This window comes from Miniopterus schreibersii (genome assembly GCF_964146895.1).
Source record: "Miniopterus schreibersii genome assembly, chromosome: 6".
NCBI classification, from domain to species: domain Eukaryota; kingdom Metazoa; phylum Chordata; class Mammalia; order Chiroptera; family Miniopteridae; genus Miniopterus; species Miniopterus schreibersii.
The window spans coordinates 74,672,600-74,693,461 of NC_138107.1; the positions used below are offsets into that span (position 1 = coordinate 74,672,600).

General features: G+C 44.2%; 1 protein-coding gene and 1 pseudogene across 3 annotated transcripts in view; one reads left to right on the forward strand and one right to left on the reverse strand.

The window, feature by feature from the left end:
- Positions 1-15,400, reverse strand: part of NHSL1 (NHS like 1) — a 193,570-nt gene extending 178,170 nt beyond the window's left edge. For both annotated transcript variants that reach the window (XM_081141375.1, XM_081141373.1), the window contains exon 1: positions 15,021-15,400. In XM_081141375.1, the coding sequence (XP_080997501.1) occupies positions 15,021-15,303 (283 nt within the window). In that variant the 5' untranslated portion in view covers positions 15,304-15,400. The remainder of the gene's footprint in view (positions 1-15,020) is intronic.
- On the forward strand, positions 9,317-9,588 carry LOC308558657 (transcription and mRNA export factor ENY2 pseudogene; annotated as a pseudogene). Its single transcript has one exon. The product of its transcript is annotated as a transcription and mRNA export factor ENY2 pseudogene (transcript).
- Positions 15,401-20,862: the final 5,462 nt, after the last annotated feature.

Sequence of the window (20,862 nt, forward strand, 5' to 3'; positions counted from 1 at the left end):
GCGTTTTCCCTCTGACCACCCACCACGCAACAATAACACTTTAAAAGTAAAGTATTTATTATTTCTAACCAAGGAAAATAAAAACTACAGTATATTAGAAGAAAACTTCAACCTGATCTACATCCGCAATGCTACCTGAGGGGGTGTGTGGTCAGTTTCTAGTATGAAATGGGGCACAAGATGTATCTGAACAAAAGGGCCTTACTAGTAATTCAGAACCCTCTCCCGATCCTCTCTGAAACAGATACTCACCATGGCTCAACTTAAAGTACTACATCATGGCTCAAAACATGAAATACATTCCTTTCAAAGACTGCACATAGTAAAAGTATTTCTAGAATATTCCTACTACCTCTTCTCCATTAGCCCAAATAATCAAGAAAAAAAATGAATAATCAAATATACCACTCTGATTGGAATTTCACTGTAAAAACTGTGTATTTCCTAATTATGCTAAATATTAAATTTTAACCATTCATATGTTTTCAATGAGAAAGTCTGAGGAATTTGCAGAGTAATTTCCGGAGGGGTGGGGGAGAAAGCATGTAACTAGGAAAAAAAACTACTGTTATTTGGCCCTGCCCATTAATACAAACAGATGTTTATGTCGCTAAGATTTAAAGGACTAGAACAATTTCCCAGACTCAGCATTTTTTACCTCTTCTTCCCTTTCTCTCTTCGTTTTTACAGCTACAAAGAAAACTGCCACAGTTCATTTCTGGCTAAAGAGATGGGGAAGACCAGTTGCATAGAACACAATCACTGCACAGTTCTAAAAGCTCTTCGTTGAATTTTTTTCAAAGTTCAAGTTGAAAAACAGAAGTTCATTTTCACTTTGGAAATCGAACTTGAAAGAAAAATGTGACCTCCCAGAATTTAATTCCTTCCAAGGAACTCCCTCAAGAACATAAATTGTTAAGACATGGCCACTTGGGGAAAACATTTTCAAGTCATGTTTGACATGCGAAGCTACATGGGACTTGACAGGAATGATTTTTAACAAGCCCAAGTCTGTCTTTTCTTTGCATGTTCAACACAATTTAAAAACATGTACTTGACCAAAAGCTTGCTGGATTCTATAAACAATTCAGGTCCTTTTACAGAGAATGCACAGGGGACGTGGAAAGGATCTGTAATGCTTTGCATATTGGGTTTTTTTAAACCCACAATCTTTGAACAGAAATAAAATGTAAATGTATGCCCATATTAAGCAGAGGTAAGTAAAAGCAAAATAATAATAATAATAAATTAACGGGGTTTTTTAAACTGATAAAACTGCTGACCTTCATTCATTTAAATTCTCCTAGAAAAAAATTAAAAGAGGCACTACTACAAGCAGCCCACTACTTACAAACAGATATAAATGTTCTGCATATGGTTGCCAATTGCCTCACATGAACTTGCAGGCTGCTGGCTGCTCACCTTCCCTCACCTGGCCTGGAGCTCTCACCTATAAGGAACGGCCACAGCCAAGATTCTGCTGAGCATAGGACCTAAAGCACTTCATCTCACACACCCTGGAGTCTATCCTATCCCCTGCTTCCAAAGCTTCCTACTCACATATCCGGCTAGGATGAAGCCAGATCACACAGCTTAGGGAAGGGGTAGAGAGGACAGAAAAATGTGATCTGGTATCCCAGTTGTCACATATCAGCCACTTCCTTACAGAAAATTCTTACGTGATGATTAGACCCTGTGACCCTGGAGATCTGGGTATCTCTATTTCAGGATGGACAGGCTTTGGGGGGAGCGGTTCCAAAGCACCTGGTCATGCTTTAGAAACATGGTTTGTAAGAGAAAATATATTACAAACTCAAAACAACTTACAAATTATTATAACTTGACAGGTTTCTAAATTAGTGATTTCATGTGTGATAAAACCATCTCATTGGAACTCAACAAGCCAAAACCCCTAACTTCATTTTATCTGAGCTCAATTTGAAAAGAAGAAAATGACATCAAAACAACCTCATATCAGAGATGTAATCAAAACACTGTTTTCAGAGAACACGTTGAATAAAGGTAACCCAATATTCTAGACTTTCATAACTAGATTAGCATGATGTTCAACACAATGGTCTGAAGTCCAGTAATAAATCCAATTATCAAACTTGACATCAGCCATCTAGAAACTCAACCAGAACACAAGCACACTCATTAGGAAATTCTACACTATTAGAATCCAATCAAGTGACTAATTCCAATTCTTTATTCCAATGTCTTAACTTCATTTGCATTTAGAATTAAAAATATACTCAGAAAAAAAAGTGTTAAGTAGTTTTAATAAATAGTAAGGGTCATTCCAGAGTATCTATCAGCGAATGTTTATTATTCATTACGGGCCAGCCACTGTTCTATATATCTCATTTTATCTGCACAACCACCATGAGTACAGTGCTCATTTTACAGAGGAGAAAACTTAAGCACAGAGAGGTTAGGTAATTTATCCAAGGTCACAGAGCTAATAAGTCTTGTCTTTTAACCACTATGCTCTGCTGCCTTTCACCACCTGCTTCAATTAACTTTGACTACTCCAAATTATAGTGGATTATACTGTACTAAGAGCTACTTTATGGACAGATTACATAAATAAGTAATCAATAGAAAGGCTGAATTATATTGGGTAAAGCAAAATAGAATTCCAATACCAACAACAGAACACCAACTACTCAGTACATTCACGCTTGTGCATTTTTCTCATGTTTCTTCAAACATTTATGTCCCATCCACAAGTAAAATTTCCCATGTCTGCCTCAAGTTTTCCTAGTTACATTTTTCAGGAAGCACTCACTAAAATATCGAAACGGGTTTCCCTCTCTCCTCATATTTTGTTTAGAATGCATGTCCCTACCCTGTGATTGTGGTGAGTCACCTCCCTGCTCTCTGGATGCTGTTTAAAGTTCCTGGGAAAGGGAAAGCAGAGAGGCTGCTCTTAGCCCTGAGGACGATGAACCACCCAGGGGCCAGGTTACGCATCTCCAACCAGTGAAGCCCACCAGCAAGTGTGCCTCTAAAGCGCAAACTGGCCGGGATTCAGAGACTCTTACAGCCACACTCTCCTAGTTGTGTGGTAATGAAGCATTAGTTCATAAACCTGTATTGTCCTGGACCAGGGGCCGAAGCTTTTCAAAGAACCCTCTGGGGGTTTGGTTTTGGCAGCCCCAGCCACGGGAAAGCACAACACAGGCTACAGGCCTCTTAGCAGAGTCACTCCTCTGGCCTCAGGCCAGCTGGTACTGCAGACGGCGGTTCTCAAACTTCAGCATCAGAAGCACCTGGAGGGCTGTTATAGGCAGGCAGCTGAGTCCACTGCCTCCCATTCTGATTTAGTAGGTCAGGGGGCGGGGCCAAGGCTTTGCATTGCTGGCCCTTCCCAGGAGATGCTGCTGCTGCTGGCCCAGGAACCACACTTTAAAACTGCAGATTAAAGTTCATGGTTATGGGTCACAATTGTCTTGGCTGGTGCTGCTGGCCAGCACCCGTAGTTAAAGGTATTTTCCATCAATAAAGGTAAAAATGTACTATCGAGGGAGTGGAGCGTCAGCCAGCTAGTCTCCTCACTGCTTCTCATCCTGCATCTCTGGTAAACTAAGCAGTGTCCTGGAGGTACAAGCTTGAGATACATTTTACACTGTCACAGTATTTAAATACCGCAAGCCTGAAGAGAGAGGGGAAGGGAAAAAAGAAAAATAATTTCCCTAACATCAAATAAAAATAAGCCAGAAACTCTATGTGTTCCTCTGTCACCTATCCTCTGACATTGATCTGACTATCTGGCAAAGGAAAAGAGGCCAGAATGATGGGCAGTATCAACAAAAAGACTCTGTATCTGGCGGCTAGAGTACCTTTCATCAGTGCAGCTCAAAGAACCAGTCAAACATTATTAATTCTCTACAGATTCACAACAGCGTTGTCACATGGGCTGCTAATCCACCTCCACAGGTCCTGCCATTGGGTTGGCAGCACAGTGATTTCAAATAACCAGAATAAAGTGGGAAATACCTATCAACCCCCAGCCAAACTAAAAAGCGTTTCAATATTAAAATGAACTTAAAAGTTCACAAAACTTAATTACAATTACAAATACAGCGTTTAAACACAGAACTCACCTACACCACATTTTGCTCTACCACTTTCCAGTTGTGTGACCTTGGGCAAATGACTTTACCTCCCTGTGCCACTCAGTAAAATCAGTAAAATGGGGGTGATAATATGTCTCTCATACAGTTTCTATGAGGATTAAATGAAACTGGCACATAGTAACTATCCAATAAATGTGAGCTACAAATATCCCATAAATGTTAGTGTAAATTATTATTAAGATCATTATAGAGCAGACCTTGCAATCTGCAAACAATATATTTAGATTATGTAAAAAGTACTAATGGCACTCAAAGATATTTCTCCCACCCCATTTCACACCTCCATCTCCTGCACGATTATAATGGATGAATTTACCCAGACCCCCAATTTTTCTATAGACTATGTATTTTTCCATTAAACCAGCCAACCTTTAGAATAAAAGGACAAACTTCATGCTCATTCTTCCACAACACAGAACCACAATTACAGCAAGAGATAGGTGACAGACCTTCGTTTTTAAATCGTGTTGAGCTCAATCTAAACAGGCCCCATATGTTGCCAAGAGCGGACACCTGCCAAGGTGAGAAACCTTGAGACAGATGTCTGACTGCGATTTTGGTGAAAAGGAAAGAGAAGGGTTTATTTGTTTTCTAAGGGACAAAGAAAAATGTAAATTCAGAGGGGAAAAAGCAACATAATTTATTAGTACAACAGGCATACTGCTCAACTAAAGTACCAATAAGGAAGGAATGAGAAAACTATCTTTTGACTCAATAATCTGTTTGCTCTAAAGATACATTCGAATGCCTGTCCATAAAACTGTGGGTAAACAACCTTAGATATAACATATGACTCATTTTTTCAGAAAATGGGAGTAACATGAAAGATTTCACAATCTATTGGACTAATTGATAGAACTCCCATAAGTCTTCTCCTAGACTACCTTGTAAGCACAACTGAGATTCACAAATAACTAAACACAGAGAGGAAACCCTAGGAAGCATCAGAATAGCAAACTTCTGTCCACTTGATAACTCCTGTGTGAACATACTGACTCCTGAGAACAAGGAAAGAACTTTGCTTGGGAGCCAAAGCAAAACAAGAGCTTGTCAGAGAGATACATCCAATGCCTCTCCTATTCAAAACACCCTCTGAATGTCTACGACCTGGGGGAAATCTCACAGTATAAACAAAGTTTAAAAATTCAGGACACAAAACTAAATACAGGGAGAGATTGTCTCGCGTTCTGTTAAAAATGTTATCTATTACTGTCCTTAAAATACATAGATCCATACCTATCAATATATTAACCAAAAAAAGGGAGACAATGGATATTCTTTTGGTCATAATAGGTTTTTTTTCTTTCCTCCACTTTACAGACTTGGAAATTATTATGACTACACATTAATTTTATAATCAGATCAATTTTATAACATACCTTGTAGGGCCGAAAGCTTTTTTAATGTATTTTTATTTACACAAAACTTACTACATTGTGGGATGGGTAATTCAGTGAGTACATTTCTGAGTCCACACCTATGAATAATGCTTTATTTAGTCATGTCTACACTAATTCAGTACCAGCCTTTAGTCTTAAGCAAGGTAACAGCCGAGAGGGAAAGATAACTCAGATGACTACAGCTGCTCCATACGAATGCCTGTCTGTGGAACTGCACTCTCTAGCATGCCTGGTATTGCAATCAAGGTAGTTATAACCAACCCGGGGAAATTAACATACCAAGCAGACCTCATGATCCAGTACACTTATTTAGCTAATGAAGTCACCAGCTCGGAGTAAAACACTCCACACTACAAGTAAAATGCAGCCCTGTTATCGGTAACAGCTCCCTCCCGAGTCAGGAAGTCATTCACATTCAGCATGCGTACATACAGATAAAATGCAGAAAATGCCAGCTTTCAAAGAAACAACTTACACTGTGGTACTACAGATATTTAACAGAAGTCCCTCCTTTCTTTTCCTTTCTTAATACAGGAAAGCTTAATCCACCTTGGAGACTCACTTAAAATACAGCTAAATCAAAGCATTAGCAATAAAAAAAAGTAAGAAACTACTTGAATTAACAATCCACTTCAATGTTACATCTTATTTTTTCCAAATCCATTGCATTCTCTGACAAAAAAAAGTTAACTGGGATTTCATTAATAAAAAATAAAAATAATAATCACTTTGGATAATACATACAAATAAAGAAGAGCAAAGGATAATTCAGCAACTGTGTACAACAGATGGAGAATCAATAGTACATATTAACATTTTTATGTTCGCATGAAGCATGGAGAAATTCTGTAATACAGAGAAACTGATAAAAGTGGTTGCTCTGGGGGGGGGGACAAAGCTTATATGGGGAGGAAGCAAAGTGAGCCTTCTCTGCACAGTTTTTTATATTTTTTTTCAACAATGAAAATGTATTGCCTATCCAATAAATTAACTGGAAATGCATGCTAAGATTATAATGTAGAGGTGAAGAAACCCAGGCTGTGCAGTCAGGCTGCCTGGAGCTCCAATGCCACCAGCTAGCTAGTGAGCACAACTGTCACATCCTGAGAGATGAAGGGCAGTGTCCTTGCTGAGAGGGCAGTCACAGCAGCCAGACCACCATCTGGGAAACTGCAGCGCACTTTAACTGTAGTTCTCAGATGCCAACATAATCAGGCATAATTTGATTATGCATAGATAGCATAGCCCTGCTTAATTCAATTTCCTTTGCTGCACATTGTGGTCTCTGAGTCCTCAGAACATTTTATCGGATAGCTAATATTGTCAGATAGAAAGCCCCATTATATTTTACCACCTGTTATTGAAATTATTGAAATTTAAATCAGCCAATTATTACACAGTCCTCACAGTGCTGATAACACCTTTACCAGCTTTTAATCATAAGTGTGTGGGTGGGGGGGCAGAGGAAAGCATAATAGAGGATTTCCCTACAGGAATCACCTGAAACAGCTCTCTACCCTCCCAAAGCAAGACACTGCTTTTCTGCATGGGGGAAATTTCTTGTGAAACCAGAACAATAAATGAAAATAAAGCAATACTTACAGAAGGAAATTTCCACCATCCCACGTGGGGGGTGGGGGTGGGGGAGGAGGGGGGATCTTATTCCAGAAATGATTACATTGATTTTTAGAATATAATTTTTAGATGAAATATGCTATAAACATTTAAAATCAGTATTTTAAGTGTGTGGAACTGCCACTATCCCACCAAGTTACAATCAGGCCTCAAAAGTTAGATATATTCTAAAAACCCCATTTAAATTGGGAATTTGGAATTCCAAAGATTTTCTCCTAGAAATGTTATAAATGATGGTTAATTCTATTAAGTATTTATTTACATAATCATCCACACGAAACTGGAAAGAACCTGAAGGAAGGACGCTGTTGCACTCACCTTGTAAAACTCGGCACTAGCAGAATAACCCGAAATATACTTCCTCAATGGATGACTGTCCTGCCACCCACAATGGACACGAATCCTCACACACAACAGACTGGTGTTTCCAAAACTTGGTTAATCTGAATCACCTGAGGGTACCTGTTCCAGGCCTGTTCCTGGCCTCTCCCCAGACTTGCTGACTCAGAATCTCCAGAATCTCTGGGGATCTGTTTTTAAACAAGCCCCCAGTGCACCTGATGATTCAGAAACTGGGAGACACGGGATGAATGAAATAGTGTGAACGGTTGCCGAGTTCCAAGATGCCCAGGGAAAGCTGAGTCTAAGCTGAGCCACTCCAGCTCCGAGTGGAAACAGGAAATCAGACAGGAGTAGGGTTTAGGCTCTGATACCCCCTGGGCAACGGAGGCAAAAGGGAAACCTAGGAAGCTAAGTGGGAAACCTAGGAAGCTGAGCTGGGTCTGCAGTTCCTGCAGTAGAGGAAATGGAGGGAAAGGGACTTTCAGAAAGAGGACATCCACATAAAGGTCCCAAGAGAAGGGCTGGCTCCCCCAACCCTCACCAGCCAAACCCCTCTGAGGCAGAAAGAAACCACCACCCTTCACACATTCTTGTAGGGAACTACAAATACTTTATGGATATATTTTAGGATCTCTGGGCAGAACTCTCCAGTTCTCAAATCAGAAGTATTTTTATGTGTATGTCTATATAGGCTCTCCTCTGCGTCTGGTCAGCTTTCATCTTCCAGGCATCAGTCGAGCAGCGTCACTGGGACTGGGCCATCTGTGGCAATATATGGACGTCAGTGTACACACAGATGTTAACTCAGCCTTCTCTGTCATCTAAACAACAGTAAACGTTAAGTGTATGGTAGTTATGAGCCAGGCACTATGCTAAGTACTTTAGATGCGTGCCTCACATTTCTTGGCCATCTGCTAGTAGTTTGAGAGGTTTCAAAACAAAAAGAGAAGAAAAAGGGAAAAGACCCAAAGACTGAAGTTTTTTCCCCTTCAGATACTTGACAGGCTTTTGCCTTATCTCCTTGGCATTGGTTTTCCTCATGTGAACACAGAATGTCATAATTTGAAGAGACAGTGCCACAGAGTGATCAGGAGATAAGCTGCCTGGTTCGCATCCCAGCTCTATCATTCACTAGCTGTGAATGCGAGCAAACGAATTCTTAGTTGTGTCACCTGTCAAACGGAAGTAATAACAGTACCCACCTCATAGAGCTGTTGTAGAGATTGAAGTACCTGGCCTATAGCACATGCTCATTAGCTGTTCGTGTTATTAGGCAATACAAAACCAGAAACTGGAATTGCCCTGCTGCCCAGACACTGATATCAGTAATGTCACTGAGTGATACTAAATGCTTTCACAGACGTGTCACTTAATCCACAAGGAGAGGGGCTAAGGCTGGGACCTCCAGCGCCTTTTCTGAGAAGAGCCTTCACTCAAAATCAGAAGTTCCATCTCTGTGGCTACATTTGTCTCAAGTGCAGCTTAACAAATGTTAACAAGTGAAAGCAAGATAGCCATCGGCACCAACCTGTTGATTTTGCACTTCAAAGCCTGCAGAATTAATTCATTCCAGGATATGAACCAACTTGAGGAGAAAGAGAATGAAATAACTAAATCAACTACTAGGTGCCTACTTAAGTGCAAACCATTTTACTTTGTGTTTAAAATATAATTGTTAAAAGATATTAAAATGACAGCCAGAATAAAACACTGCATTATTTTTTTATTTCTGAATTTTATTCTAAAATATTAAGAATCTCAAATATAAGTCTGGGCAGCCAAAGAGTGTGGTAGGTAATGGTGGTTAGCAAGATGAACAGATGCACAGATGAGAGCAGCAAATCACCAAAAGTTGACAGAAACTGGAGAGAGTTGCTGAACACTAAGTTCAGGCTGGAAGGATCAACTGAAGGCACACTGTAAAGGTAATTAAAGAACCAGAACATGTTACTGTTGACTACCTGGTGGCTGAAATCACACCAAAAGGCAGAGCACTGGCACCTGACACTGTAAAGAAGGAGCTTCTACAAAGAGTAAGAGCATTCCTAGCTCAGCATGCCGGCCCTTAAGACTGAATTAGATTGTGTTGTTTTATGGTCTTATTTCTGAAAGTAAAACTTGCCATAAGTTAGGAATCGCTTTCCCAAAATTAAATCTTTTGTATGATGGCATACAGTTTTCGGTAATGATGTATGCATTGTATTGAGTTTTCTCCCTAAATGTGTTATTTCAGTAAATATCTCACGAATTTAAAAAAAAAAAAGAATCTCAACTATTTCTACCTCATCAATTTTTTTTTCATTTGCTAGTCTCATGATGAAATTTTAATAGTGGCTTCTCCTCTGATATAGAGGAAAACTAGACAGACTATTGCTAGATAAATCATTTCAACCTAAATGTAGGTACCTTTATATACCAGGTAATTATAGTTTCAAAACTCAAGAGTCAACGAGTAAATTCATGTTTTGGCTTAAAAGATACACTCTCGTAATTAAAATAAAATAAAAAAAAGATAACTCAATTTTTGGATATCTGACATATGGTAATGAATTTAAACAATTATTTTTCCTAATGATGTTAGCACTTTTTAAAGATGAAGAGGAGGTCAAGAATGGATCGCGGGCAGGAAATAAACAAATTTGAAACAAGTACCTAACTGATCTGTTTAGAAAAAGACTAACTCCTCTACACCAGACGCTCCATGTTGATAAAATGTGAGCTGAACGAGTCCATATAGTCTTGAAAAGTTTATTTCAGGTGACAAATATATATTTTTTTAATCCCAAATCATAGTAATCAGAGAGGGATTATTGACCAAAGTCATATATACAAGGTCACCAGAGCTACTGCTGTTATCAAGTAGTAACCCTTCATTGGAATTACAAAATGCCAAAATTGAAAAGGCCAGTAAAGGGGAATTTAGTCAAAGTCTCTATTTTACTGATGAAGAAACTAAGGCCTGGAAGTGGTGAATAAGTTGCTCAAAATCTGCATTAGAAAACGGCAGAGGTGAACCCAGACTGAAGGCTTCGGATTCTCAAGTCAATGGGCTTTCCTGTCTATTTCAATGCTCCAGAGAGCTCCAATAACAGTGGCCTCACTAGTTAAACAGACTGGACACTCTCGCTCAACAGGACTTTGGAAGGGTCTGGGAACCTGTAACTTTAACACAAGTTCCAGGCAATTCTTAAGGTCAAGCAAGTATGGGGCACACTGCTTCATCTCACACAGCCTCCTTAACCTGCGGGGTGGCTGTTCAGCTGTCCGTTTCTGTTCACTTAGGGAACTTCCAGGGATTAGAGGAGGGTGTAGACCATCTTCCCACACCAACATCCTCCATAGTACTCCGTCTGTTTCAATGAAAGCAAGTCTTGTGCCAATTTCACCAGAAACACAAACATTTATCAGCAGGGAGGCACAAAAACAACCCACAACCTATTCTTAAAACTGCAGTGAAATCTGCTCTGTCTTTAGGACTCTGACAAGCACCTTGCATAGAAGGTTCATTCTGAGCAAGAAGCAAAAGCAAATATTCTGACATCAGGACAGCCAACCCTCTGGTTGGGTCAAGCGACAGTTCCTTGTAAGGTAGAACAATGCAGCTTGAGCACTACCCAGAACGTATTAAGGCCACAGTGTCTGCCTAACAGAGACTCCACAAATGCATACCTTGTTTATGCAAAGAGTGTCCATTCAATGTCTGCCAACCAGCTGTCTTGAACACCAGTCATCTCACCATTAAAATTGCTCACATTCTCCCAAGGCCATCCCGTACAGGTGCAGGTGCTGAGAACCACGTCAACTCTATAGGAGCACTGTTAACACACACTAACATGTGAATGGTGCCCCCTATAGTTGTACAACAAGACAAAGTTCCATGAACTTGGAACACTTCTAGAATCTAGGGGAAAAATATTCTGCTTTTCTGGCACTGTAAGAAAAAAAAGCCGGAAAGTCATCTTTTCTCCTATTCTGTTCCAACAATTACATTTTATATTCACCCAGGAAGTACTTTTAAGGCAAAGTGGAAAGAGTTCTGGCCAAGAAACCAAAAGACTTGATGTCTGTCTTGGGTATTATGCCTCTTACTGGTTCCAGAACTTCCAATTTTTTGTAAAATGGATAAAATACAACCTGGCCTTACTACCTTACAAGGCTTTTGAGTCAAACAATGAATATGAAAAATTTTTTTTCAACCATAAAAGCACTATATAAATACTGGGATATCGTTAGTTATAAAAAGAAACAAATCAAACAGGGCTATCAGGTGGGGTGTCTATTGATTTCTCCATAGCAAAGTCTGTTTTGATTGTTAACAGAGCCAAGATGTAACTATCCACAGTTCTGCTACTGTCACTATTTTCAATGAGAACATACTGTCAACAAAATAAAGTAAGTTTGACTTTTATAGAAAGGAGTGGAGTGGTGGTTAAGCACAAACCTTAAGAAGGCAGAAAGCTTATTTTCCTTTGTTTTTAAAGTCACTGTTCTTGCTCAGATTTGCAGCAGTCGGTATAGTAATCCTTCCCCAAAATTTTGGTAGTTGTTCTTCCTGACACTGAGCACCAAGAAACTATGCATCAGTTTAGTTCAAATATCTATTGAGCTATCCAGTTCCAGGCACTGTTGTGAGCTCTGGAAAAACAAAGTAATGGCCATCGTTGACCTCAAGGAGCTTGCTATCTAGCAGAGAGGAGAAGTGAACACACAATTTCGGTCCACGCCAGTAAATGCAGTGATAGAGGTACATGCCTAATGCCCATGCTGAATGCCATGGGAGCATTATCTCCAGCCTGAGGATTCAGGGACAGAATTAAGGGGAGCTTTAAGGATGAAGAGAAAAACAGTCATGTGCATTTTCTCCTCAATTTATGACCAAAAAAAGTATTTTCAGTGACTTTGCACCCATGAGATTTTGAGGAATGGCAAACTTGATGAAATACTTCTTAGAATCATTGAGACCAGCAGAACTGGCCCACAGGACTAAAAAGCTATTTCTGTATTGCAAAGATAAAGTCCATAGGTTTTTAAATAGCTCCCCTCACACCCTTTACTATTGGTAGAAGCCCATTAGGAATGAAATATGCAGTCTCTGGCTGCACTCTGGCTTCCGTAAGCTGCTCAGTTTTGTTATTTGCTCCTTGGGAGACTCATTAAAAAGTTTATTTGACAAGAAGGGGGGAAATTAAGAGCCAGTTGTCCTTGGGACTATTTATTGTGTTTGAACTTAAGTTCCCCATTTCCACACGATCCTAAAGGGAAGAGGTATAAGCAATGGGACGGCAGGTGAGCCACGCTCAGCACACAACCTGGGGCAAATCACCTCAGCTCTCTTACTCAATTTCTTCTTGTTAAGAGCTCATGAAATATACGCCTAAAACTAACACAAAGTAATATTGAATGTAAACTGAAGTTGAAAAATAAAAATCTTAAAAGAGTTTGTGAAATAGATGGCCTTTACAGACAACTTCAAATCTAAAAGTCTACATGTCCATTCTAATGAAGTATGTTATTCTGAAGACCTGCCTCAAAAGGTACCAAAATTACTTCAAAATGTAGCCTTTACAAGGTACAGGGTTTGACGCATCTTTTAACAAGAATCCTAACAGAAGCTAAGTGAAATGAGTGCATAGGTGTTTCACTGCTTTTTAGCATATAAAAAGTGTGTGAAGGTGGAAAAACCACAAAAAAACTAATATCTTTATAGTTCAACTTCTCTTTATGTGCACTCCTACTCTCAGGCATAATTACATTCAATAAAAGCCGCCTTTCTCCACCATAAAAAAAAAAAAAAAAAGATGACCCAGGTTTTCTGGTAAGAAATCAAAGTCATTTAAGATTCAAAAGATTTTAAAACTTGTGAAAAGTTTTCAAAAGAGTTATTACAGTCCCTTAAGTCAACCTTAGTTAATTAGGAATCTGGAGGGATTTTGGTGATTGGTCCATATGTACACAGAGAGAGAAAGGTGATCGGTTTAAACGTAAAACAAAACTAGCAAAAAAGGAGTCTGTGACCTTCCGGGAGCTCTTCCTTGTTCCTGCATCCCCAGCACAGATCAGTTTACCCAGCAGAGCTGCCTGTCACATCATTCCGCAGGGGTGGAATTCTCCGTCACCCACACAGACGCTCCACACAGAAAATGCATAGAAGCAACTAGTGATTACCACCGTGATCGTGACCTTCCCCTAGGACAGTCTATCCTGATGCATGAGGTCATTATCCACATTAGGCAGAAATGTTCTGTTTATGAACAAAACCTTATGAGACCACTTTGATGTTGTTTTGGTTTCTCTGACTTTTTTTTTTTTTTGGCTGGAACTGGGGGCAGGAACACTGTCCCTGGTTGGGAACTGTCCACAGTTTATAAGGAAGTGTTGGCAGCACAATCAAAGAGATGAACTGTAAAATGCAAAACCATCCCACAACAACTTCACAGCTTGTGGAAGGGTGTATTCTAGCAAGCAACCTCACTCGCGTTAAAGCGCTGTGGAGGCGAGCTCTTCTGGCTGCAAGGTGGTTCAAGTAGGGCTACGGCAGGGCACGGAAAACCAGCCATTCGAGATCGCATATGAAGTGGTTCTGAGAGCCAGTGCTTCCTCCAGAGCGGCTGAAGTCTCCGAGCGGGTTACACCAGCATCTCCCCTCCTGCCCTGCAACCCATCAACCAGCTTCAATCCACTCTTTACACTTAGGATCGCGATCAGGTCCACGTACTAAAAAGGGCAGAAACCACAGGGTCATCGCGCTGGAAGTTTCTCAGCGCTGGGCCAGCAGGAAATTCCAGTTACTTCATTCACTGGGGCTAGTTAAGCTGCTGAAATGAAACGGGTGTTTGGAGCGATCACGACGTCAAGACTCAGACTTGATTTTCGGGGTTGGGGGAGGTCAGACAAAGATGAATGGCGTTCCAAGTCCGCACTCAAGGTCAAGGCCCTCTGAGTCACAAACAGATGGCAGGTCAGAGTAAGAGCCAAAAAATTAGCACCAAAAAAGGAAAGCCTGAACTAAAAGTCTGCACACTTTTATAGTTCGGTGAGAACACCGGTACCTAGTGGGCAGGGAGGGGACAGGCAGCCCGCACACTCGATGAGACCCCCCCAGAGAGTTTTACAAACATCCTCCTGAAGCCTCGGGAACTGTGATCAAATATACTGTGCACCTGGCTTCTGGGACAGGCTACCTTCCGCTGACCCTCTGCCCAGGACCTGGGCTCCTCCTCCGACTACAGAGCCCAGGTCTCCTCTCGGTCCCCCACAGCGCGAGAAGCACTGGACGGACTGCGGGACGGGCCAGCCCACTCCCCACCCTCCGGGAATCCCTAAGTCGGGGAAGGCTGCGCGCGCCCGCCACCCGCACGGCCGCGGGGTCGCGGGTCAGGCCGACCCCACCCGAGCGAGAGCCGACACCCTGGGCCGCCCGGGGCCGCCAGGGGGCGGGAGGGAGCCGCGGTCCGGGCGCCTCCCCGCCTCGCTCCCCTCCCCCGGCCCGCCCGCCACTCACGGATTTTCACTCGGCGGTGGTCCAAGCGCGCGGCGGCGGCGTGCAGGGCGTCGAGGCGGCGGCGCAGCCCGGCGGTGCGGCGGCCCAGTGCGGCCGCCTGGCCCTCGAGCTCCCCGAAGATGTCCCCGGCGCAGCGCGACAGGCCGGCGAGCTGCTCCAGCAGGCAGACCAGGGCGCGCGAGCTGACCTGCTCCAGCGAGCGGAAGAGCGGCGCGCCCGCGGCCCCGGCCGCCTCGGGCCGGTGCAGCCGCGCGGGCTCCACGGTCCTCTGGTGGAAGGGCATGGCCGGGGCAGGCTGCTCGGGCTCGGGGCGCCGGGGGCCGCCCGGGGCCGGCCAAGCCCTTAAGCCGCCCCCCGTCGGCGCGGGGCGCGAGTCTGCATCCAACACAAAGAAAAGTCCGGGGCAGCGGGGGGCGCCGAGGGGACGCCTGGCGGCGGCTGCCCGCTGGGAGAGGCGGAGCGCCCGGGAAGGACGGACCGACGGGCGCGCGGGCGGACAACGAGGCAGGGGAGCCCGCGGCGGCCCGGGAGGCGCGGGGAAGAGCTGCGGACGGCCCGAGCCGCGGCTGCCAGGCGCTCGCCGGCGGCCTCCCACCCGCCGGGGGGCCCGGGCCGCGCAGCGAGAGGCAGCCCAAGGAGCAGCGCCCGGCGGGGGGCGCGGCGGCGAGTGGAGACGGAGCCCCGCAGAAGTTTTCAGGGAGGCAGGAAAGAGCCGGCGGCTCCTTCCCTCCCTCCCGACTGGAGAGGGAGGAGGAAGCGGGGGAAGTGCCGCCGACACCGGCGAGAGGGAGGGGAGGCGAGAGAAAGGAAAGGGGGAGGAGAAAAGGGCCGGCCCGAGGAACCACCTGCGGCGCCCGCAGCCGCCGCGCCCAGCGCCCGCGGGGAGGGGGCGGCCCCGCGCCTGAGCGCACCCTGCCGGGCGGGCGCGGCCCCGGCTCCCGCGTCGCCGCCACGCTCCCTCCAAAGCCCACGGGCCGTTGGGCCGAATCCTCGCTGGTCCCCGGGAGCAGCGCGGGCGCCGCGGAGGCGGAGGAGCCGGAACCGCAGCCGCGAGCCCTGTGGGCCGCTCACCTGCGCGGCCGCCCGCGGGGACCCGTGAGTCACGCAAGCCTCGCCCCACGGGAAACGTCCCGGGGCCTCCGTGGGTCCACCTTACGTCTCCCAACCCCACTCTGGAAGGGGGGCCAAGGCTCCTGGGCGCTTTGGGGAATCTAAAAGAGGATATCAAGTCGTCCGGCAGCCAAGGGTTCTGTAGCAGAGTAGGAGTCCTCTCAATAGGAAAAACCTCTTTTGGGGTTGTGGAGGGCTGGATGGTGGGGTTAGAGATTTTTTTCTTAAAGTGGCTCCCTCTCCCTCCAACTGGAAAAGCCCCCGCTGAAATGCGCCCCCCAAGCATGTGAGCAGGATGGGGGTGGAATCTAGACCCCTGAATTTGGTGCCTGGAAGACAGTTAACCTAAGTGCTCTTGAGATCATGGTCATGGGACACCCCACTAACTCAAACCTTCTGGTTAGAAGTATTTGAGGAGACTGAGTCCAATATCCTGAAGCTGAAGTCCCACTGGCCTTATTGCTGTTTGCTCAGAAAAGGAATCTCCGCTTCTTCGGTTTCTGCCCCACAAGTGACCCAAACTGCTGCACTGTTGGGTTGCAGTTTGGGAATTGGGTGTCCCAGAACAGTGCCGATTGCACTGGAAAGTGGATTCCCTCTCGAAGGAAGACACACGAGAAATGCAAGACAAACAGGCCTGAGAGAGAGCATCTCCACACAAAATTTAGTAGATAGTGTTTTGTGGTCCTCCTGTTATACAGCCGATCATTTTTCACACTGTGGGAGAATATGGTCTCATAGTCACTCTGACCACCTTCAGGGTTGTTATGAGGCACAAAGGAGCTGCTGCTACCAATGAAAACAAAAATGTGAAATTTATGAAGCACTGTATAAGCATCAGGAACAGTATAAAAGTGTGCTGTTCCCTCAAATATTGGTTCAGTTCCTGTGTGTGAGGTGCTGGCTGGAGATGCCTGCAAAGCTGGCTGGCTCCGTCCCTACCATCATGAGGCTCCCAGTCTAGTGGACCACAGAAAACATCTTTAATTCATATACCATAAAATTCACCTATTTAAAGGGTACATTTCAGCGGTCTTTAGTACTATATATTCACAGTGTTATATAAACATCACCATAATCAATTTTAGAACATTTCAAGCACACCCTCTACCCGCCCCCTGCCCCAAAAAACACAACAATTATCTTTAGTACTCACTTGTGGTTTTTGTTGTTGTTGTTTCTATGTATCTGCCTCTTCTGGATACTGCATATAAAGGAAATGATACAATATGTGCCCTTTCGAGTCTGCCTCCTTTCATTCAGCATAAGGTTTGTTCATGTTGTACTATATATCAGTACTTTGATCCCTTTTTACGACTGAATAATATTCCATTGTGTGGATATACCACATTTTGTTCATCCATTGATGGACATTTGCGTTTCCACTTTCTGGCTACTATAAATACCACTGCTATGAACATTCTTGTTCAATTTTACATGTACGTTTTCATTTCTCTTGAGCATACACCTAGTAGAATTACTGCATTACATCATAACTATGTTTAACTTTTTGAAGCACTGTCAGACTTCTCCAAAGCAGCTGCACCGTTTTACATTCCCACCAGCAATGTACGAGGGCTCCAATTTCTCTGCATCCTCACCAGTACTTACCCTCATTGTTGCCTGTCTTTTTGACTTATAGCTACCCTAGTGGTCAGACAGTGGTGTCTCAATGTAGTTTGGATTTACATCTCCCTGATCGCAGTGATTTTGAGCATCTCTTCATGTGCTTATTGGCCATTTGTCGCGCACACTTGAAGAAATGTCTGTTCAGATCTTTAGCCCCATTTAAAAGTTCAATTACTGGCTTTATTATTAAGTTGTAAGGGGTCTTTATACATTCTGCATACATGTCCTCTATTACACATAACATTTACTAACTGCTTCAGCAGCCTGCTGTGTTTAGTCTGGTTCTCCACCCATCTACCCTCATCTCTTTAGACTCTCCTGGATCTGAAAAGAAATAAGGCTCAGTCACAGAAATGAATACAGTATAGCCCAGCTGGGCATCGCTCAGCGGTTGAGCTTCGACCTAGGATCCAGGCAATCGGGGTTTGATTCCGGGTCAGGGCACATGCCCGGGCTGTGGGCTCGATCGCCGGTCGGGCGCGTGCAGGAGGCAGCCGATCAACGACTCTCTCATCATTGATGTTTCTATCTCTCTCTCTCCCTCTTCTTTCCTCTCTCTGAAATCAATAAAGATATATTTTGTTAAAAAAAAATGAATACAGTATAAAGGTAGTGAGGATTTTTTGTAAAATTGTAACCCTGGGGCAAAGTGAATAGAATTTTTTGATAAAATGATTTCACTGCTCCAGAAACTGAACTTAAACTCTCTATGTAACCAGAACATTGAATGAACAGGATTCCTGGAGTGTACCCATAAAAGCAACTTACTTTTTGTTGTCCACGGTCCCTTTAAGAACCTGTGCAGTGAGGTGGTTCTCCCTCTCCTCCTGAACGGCTCCTCAAGCAGTCCCATCACTGTTCTGCTAGCTCTCTGGTAATAGAAAACCCTACTGTTACTTTAAGAGATAAGATGCGCTCTCAATTCAGGACTGATGCTCCTCACCTTACGCTGAGGCTACATCCTGATAAACCCACTGTAAGTTAGTTGAAAATAGCGTAAGTCGAAAATGCATTTAATGCTGCACTGTAGGGGATCGGCTGCTTACCCTCCTGATCACATGTCCGACTGAGAGCCATGGCTCACTGTCACGGCTCGGCTTTAAGAGAGTCTCCTACAGCACATAGCTAGCCCTGGAAAAGATCAAAATTCAAACATGGTTTCTACTGAACATGGATTGCTTTTGAATCAATGTAAAGCCAAAAAATCATAACTAAGGGACCATCTGTAGTTAAAACCTTGTCCCCTTTTCCAGTCAGGGTTTTCTGTGGTCAGAGGTCAGGGCAAAGGGCTTGGGCCTACCCCCTTCCCCTGCCCCCAGGCTTGCGAACCACAGTGTGGGGAGGGAGGAGTGTCCTGGGCTGGTACCGGGACAAATGGCATCACACTCCCTGGGCCTGGGGATATTTGAAGCTGACTCTCATAAATACTTTTGGGGTCCCTTACTGGGAATGTTTGACCATTCCCCCTAAGACACAAGCAATGAATTCTCTCTAACTGCTTATATACTACCTCAATCTTGGTTTTCCTTCTGCCCAATGATTACAGATTCTTGCTGTTGGGGTCCTATCAACACTCTAGGTGAGACCTTTTAGGCAGAACCCCTTTAAAATGAGGCAGGGCCAACTTTCCCACTGGAGACTTCACATATGGTCTCCAAGATCCACATACCTTTTAAAAGCTCATGGTTGAAAGGCCAAACAATTTCCTCCCAGGATAGCCCTCTGCTCTGCTGCCACAGGTTGCAGTACCTTCCTCAGGTGGGAGTCTGGCCATGCACTGTCAGCCAGGCGCATATGCCAGTGCCCCAGCCCAATCTAAAAATCCTCCTCCCAAAACCCTCCTGACAGTCACCTGGCTCTCTTGTACCCTCTGTATGAATGATCATCCAACCAGGCCTCGACCACACTGTAGTCTTCATCACAACTCATCGTGGTACCTGATCTCTGTCATTTCTTGGTGCATGAATCACAATTTCCCATTTGACGTCCTGCAAAATAATATACAAAACAGAACCAAACATTATACACACTTATTCCAAGAAGAATTTCATGCCAGCTACTAAGTTAAGGGGAGTGGGGGAAATAAACTAGTTTGGGAGAAAAGAGGTTTGGTGCGACATGCAGCTAGAAGCGTCTTTGGGGCAGGTGAAAACCTGGGGGTGGGATTCAGGTAAGGACTGAAGATAGAGAAAGTGGTCAACTGAGGCAGAGAGAGGCAAGCAGGAAAGGGGTTACTGGCCACCTTCAAAAGAGCAACCGTATGACGAAGACAGGGGGCAGAATAAATAAAGAGGATATGCAGACGACAGGACTGGAACATTCGTAGAGAAAACTGCCATGCAAAGAAGCTCAAAAACTAGTTAGCAAAGATATTTTTTCCCTCAAGGTGGTGCTTGGAAACCAGGTTTGGCGGAAACTAAACTGCCTACCCCACAGGCCATCCTCCCTCTCCCTACGGACAGAATTCAACTTGTTGACCAGTATGTCCAGCCCCTTGAGATCAATCATCGTCCATCGATCCCATTCTGCTCTGACAGTGACGGGTCAAGTGTGACCCAGTTCTAAGGGGAAGTGGGGGGCTTCTGAGAAATATCCGCCTCCCTGGTGAGAGGAGAATGGGAGGAGAGTCGCTCTCTCATTGTCATCTCTCTGGCCAGACCACTGCCTCCTGCCTTCGGGTGTGCTCAGGTGAGGATGGGATGTCTGAAGCTGCACTAGGATCTTGAGACCAAGAAGGGCAGACCAGGAAGATCAAAGCGCCATGCAAATGACGAACATACCCCACCCCATAAAGGTGACTTTGAGGCCTGAAGACCAGGAAATCTGCTTCACTAAGGAGCTTGTCAGAAATGCAGGACCTCAGCCCCCACCATCTCCCTACAATGGATGAACCGAGGATATGCATTCCCCAGCTGACTCATTTGTATTTTCAATTTGAGAAGCACTAGTTTACATTCCTGTTGGCTGGGCTTTTCTGTTACTTACAGTTAAATATGTAGGGATTTATGAGGAGAAGTAGTAGGTGATCAAGGATTGAAGATTTGGAGGAAATTAAATGAAAATGGAAGAATGAGCCCAATAACACCAACTCAATGAGATGACA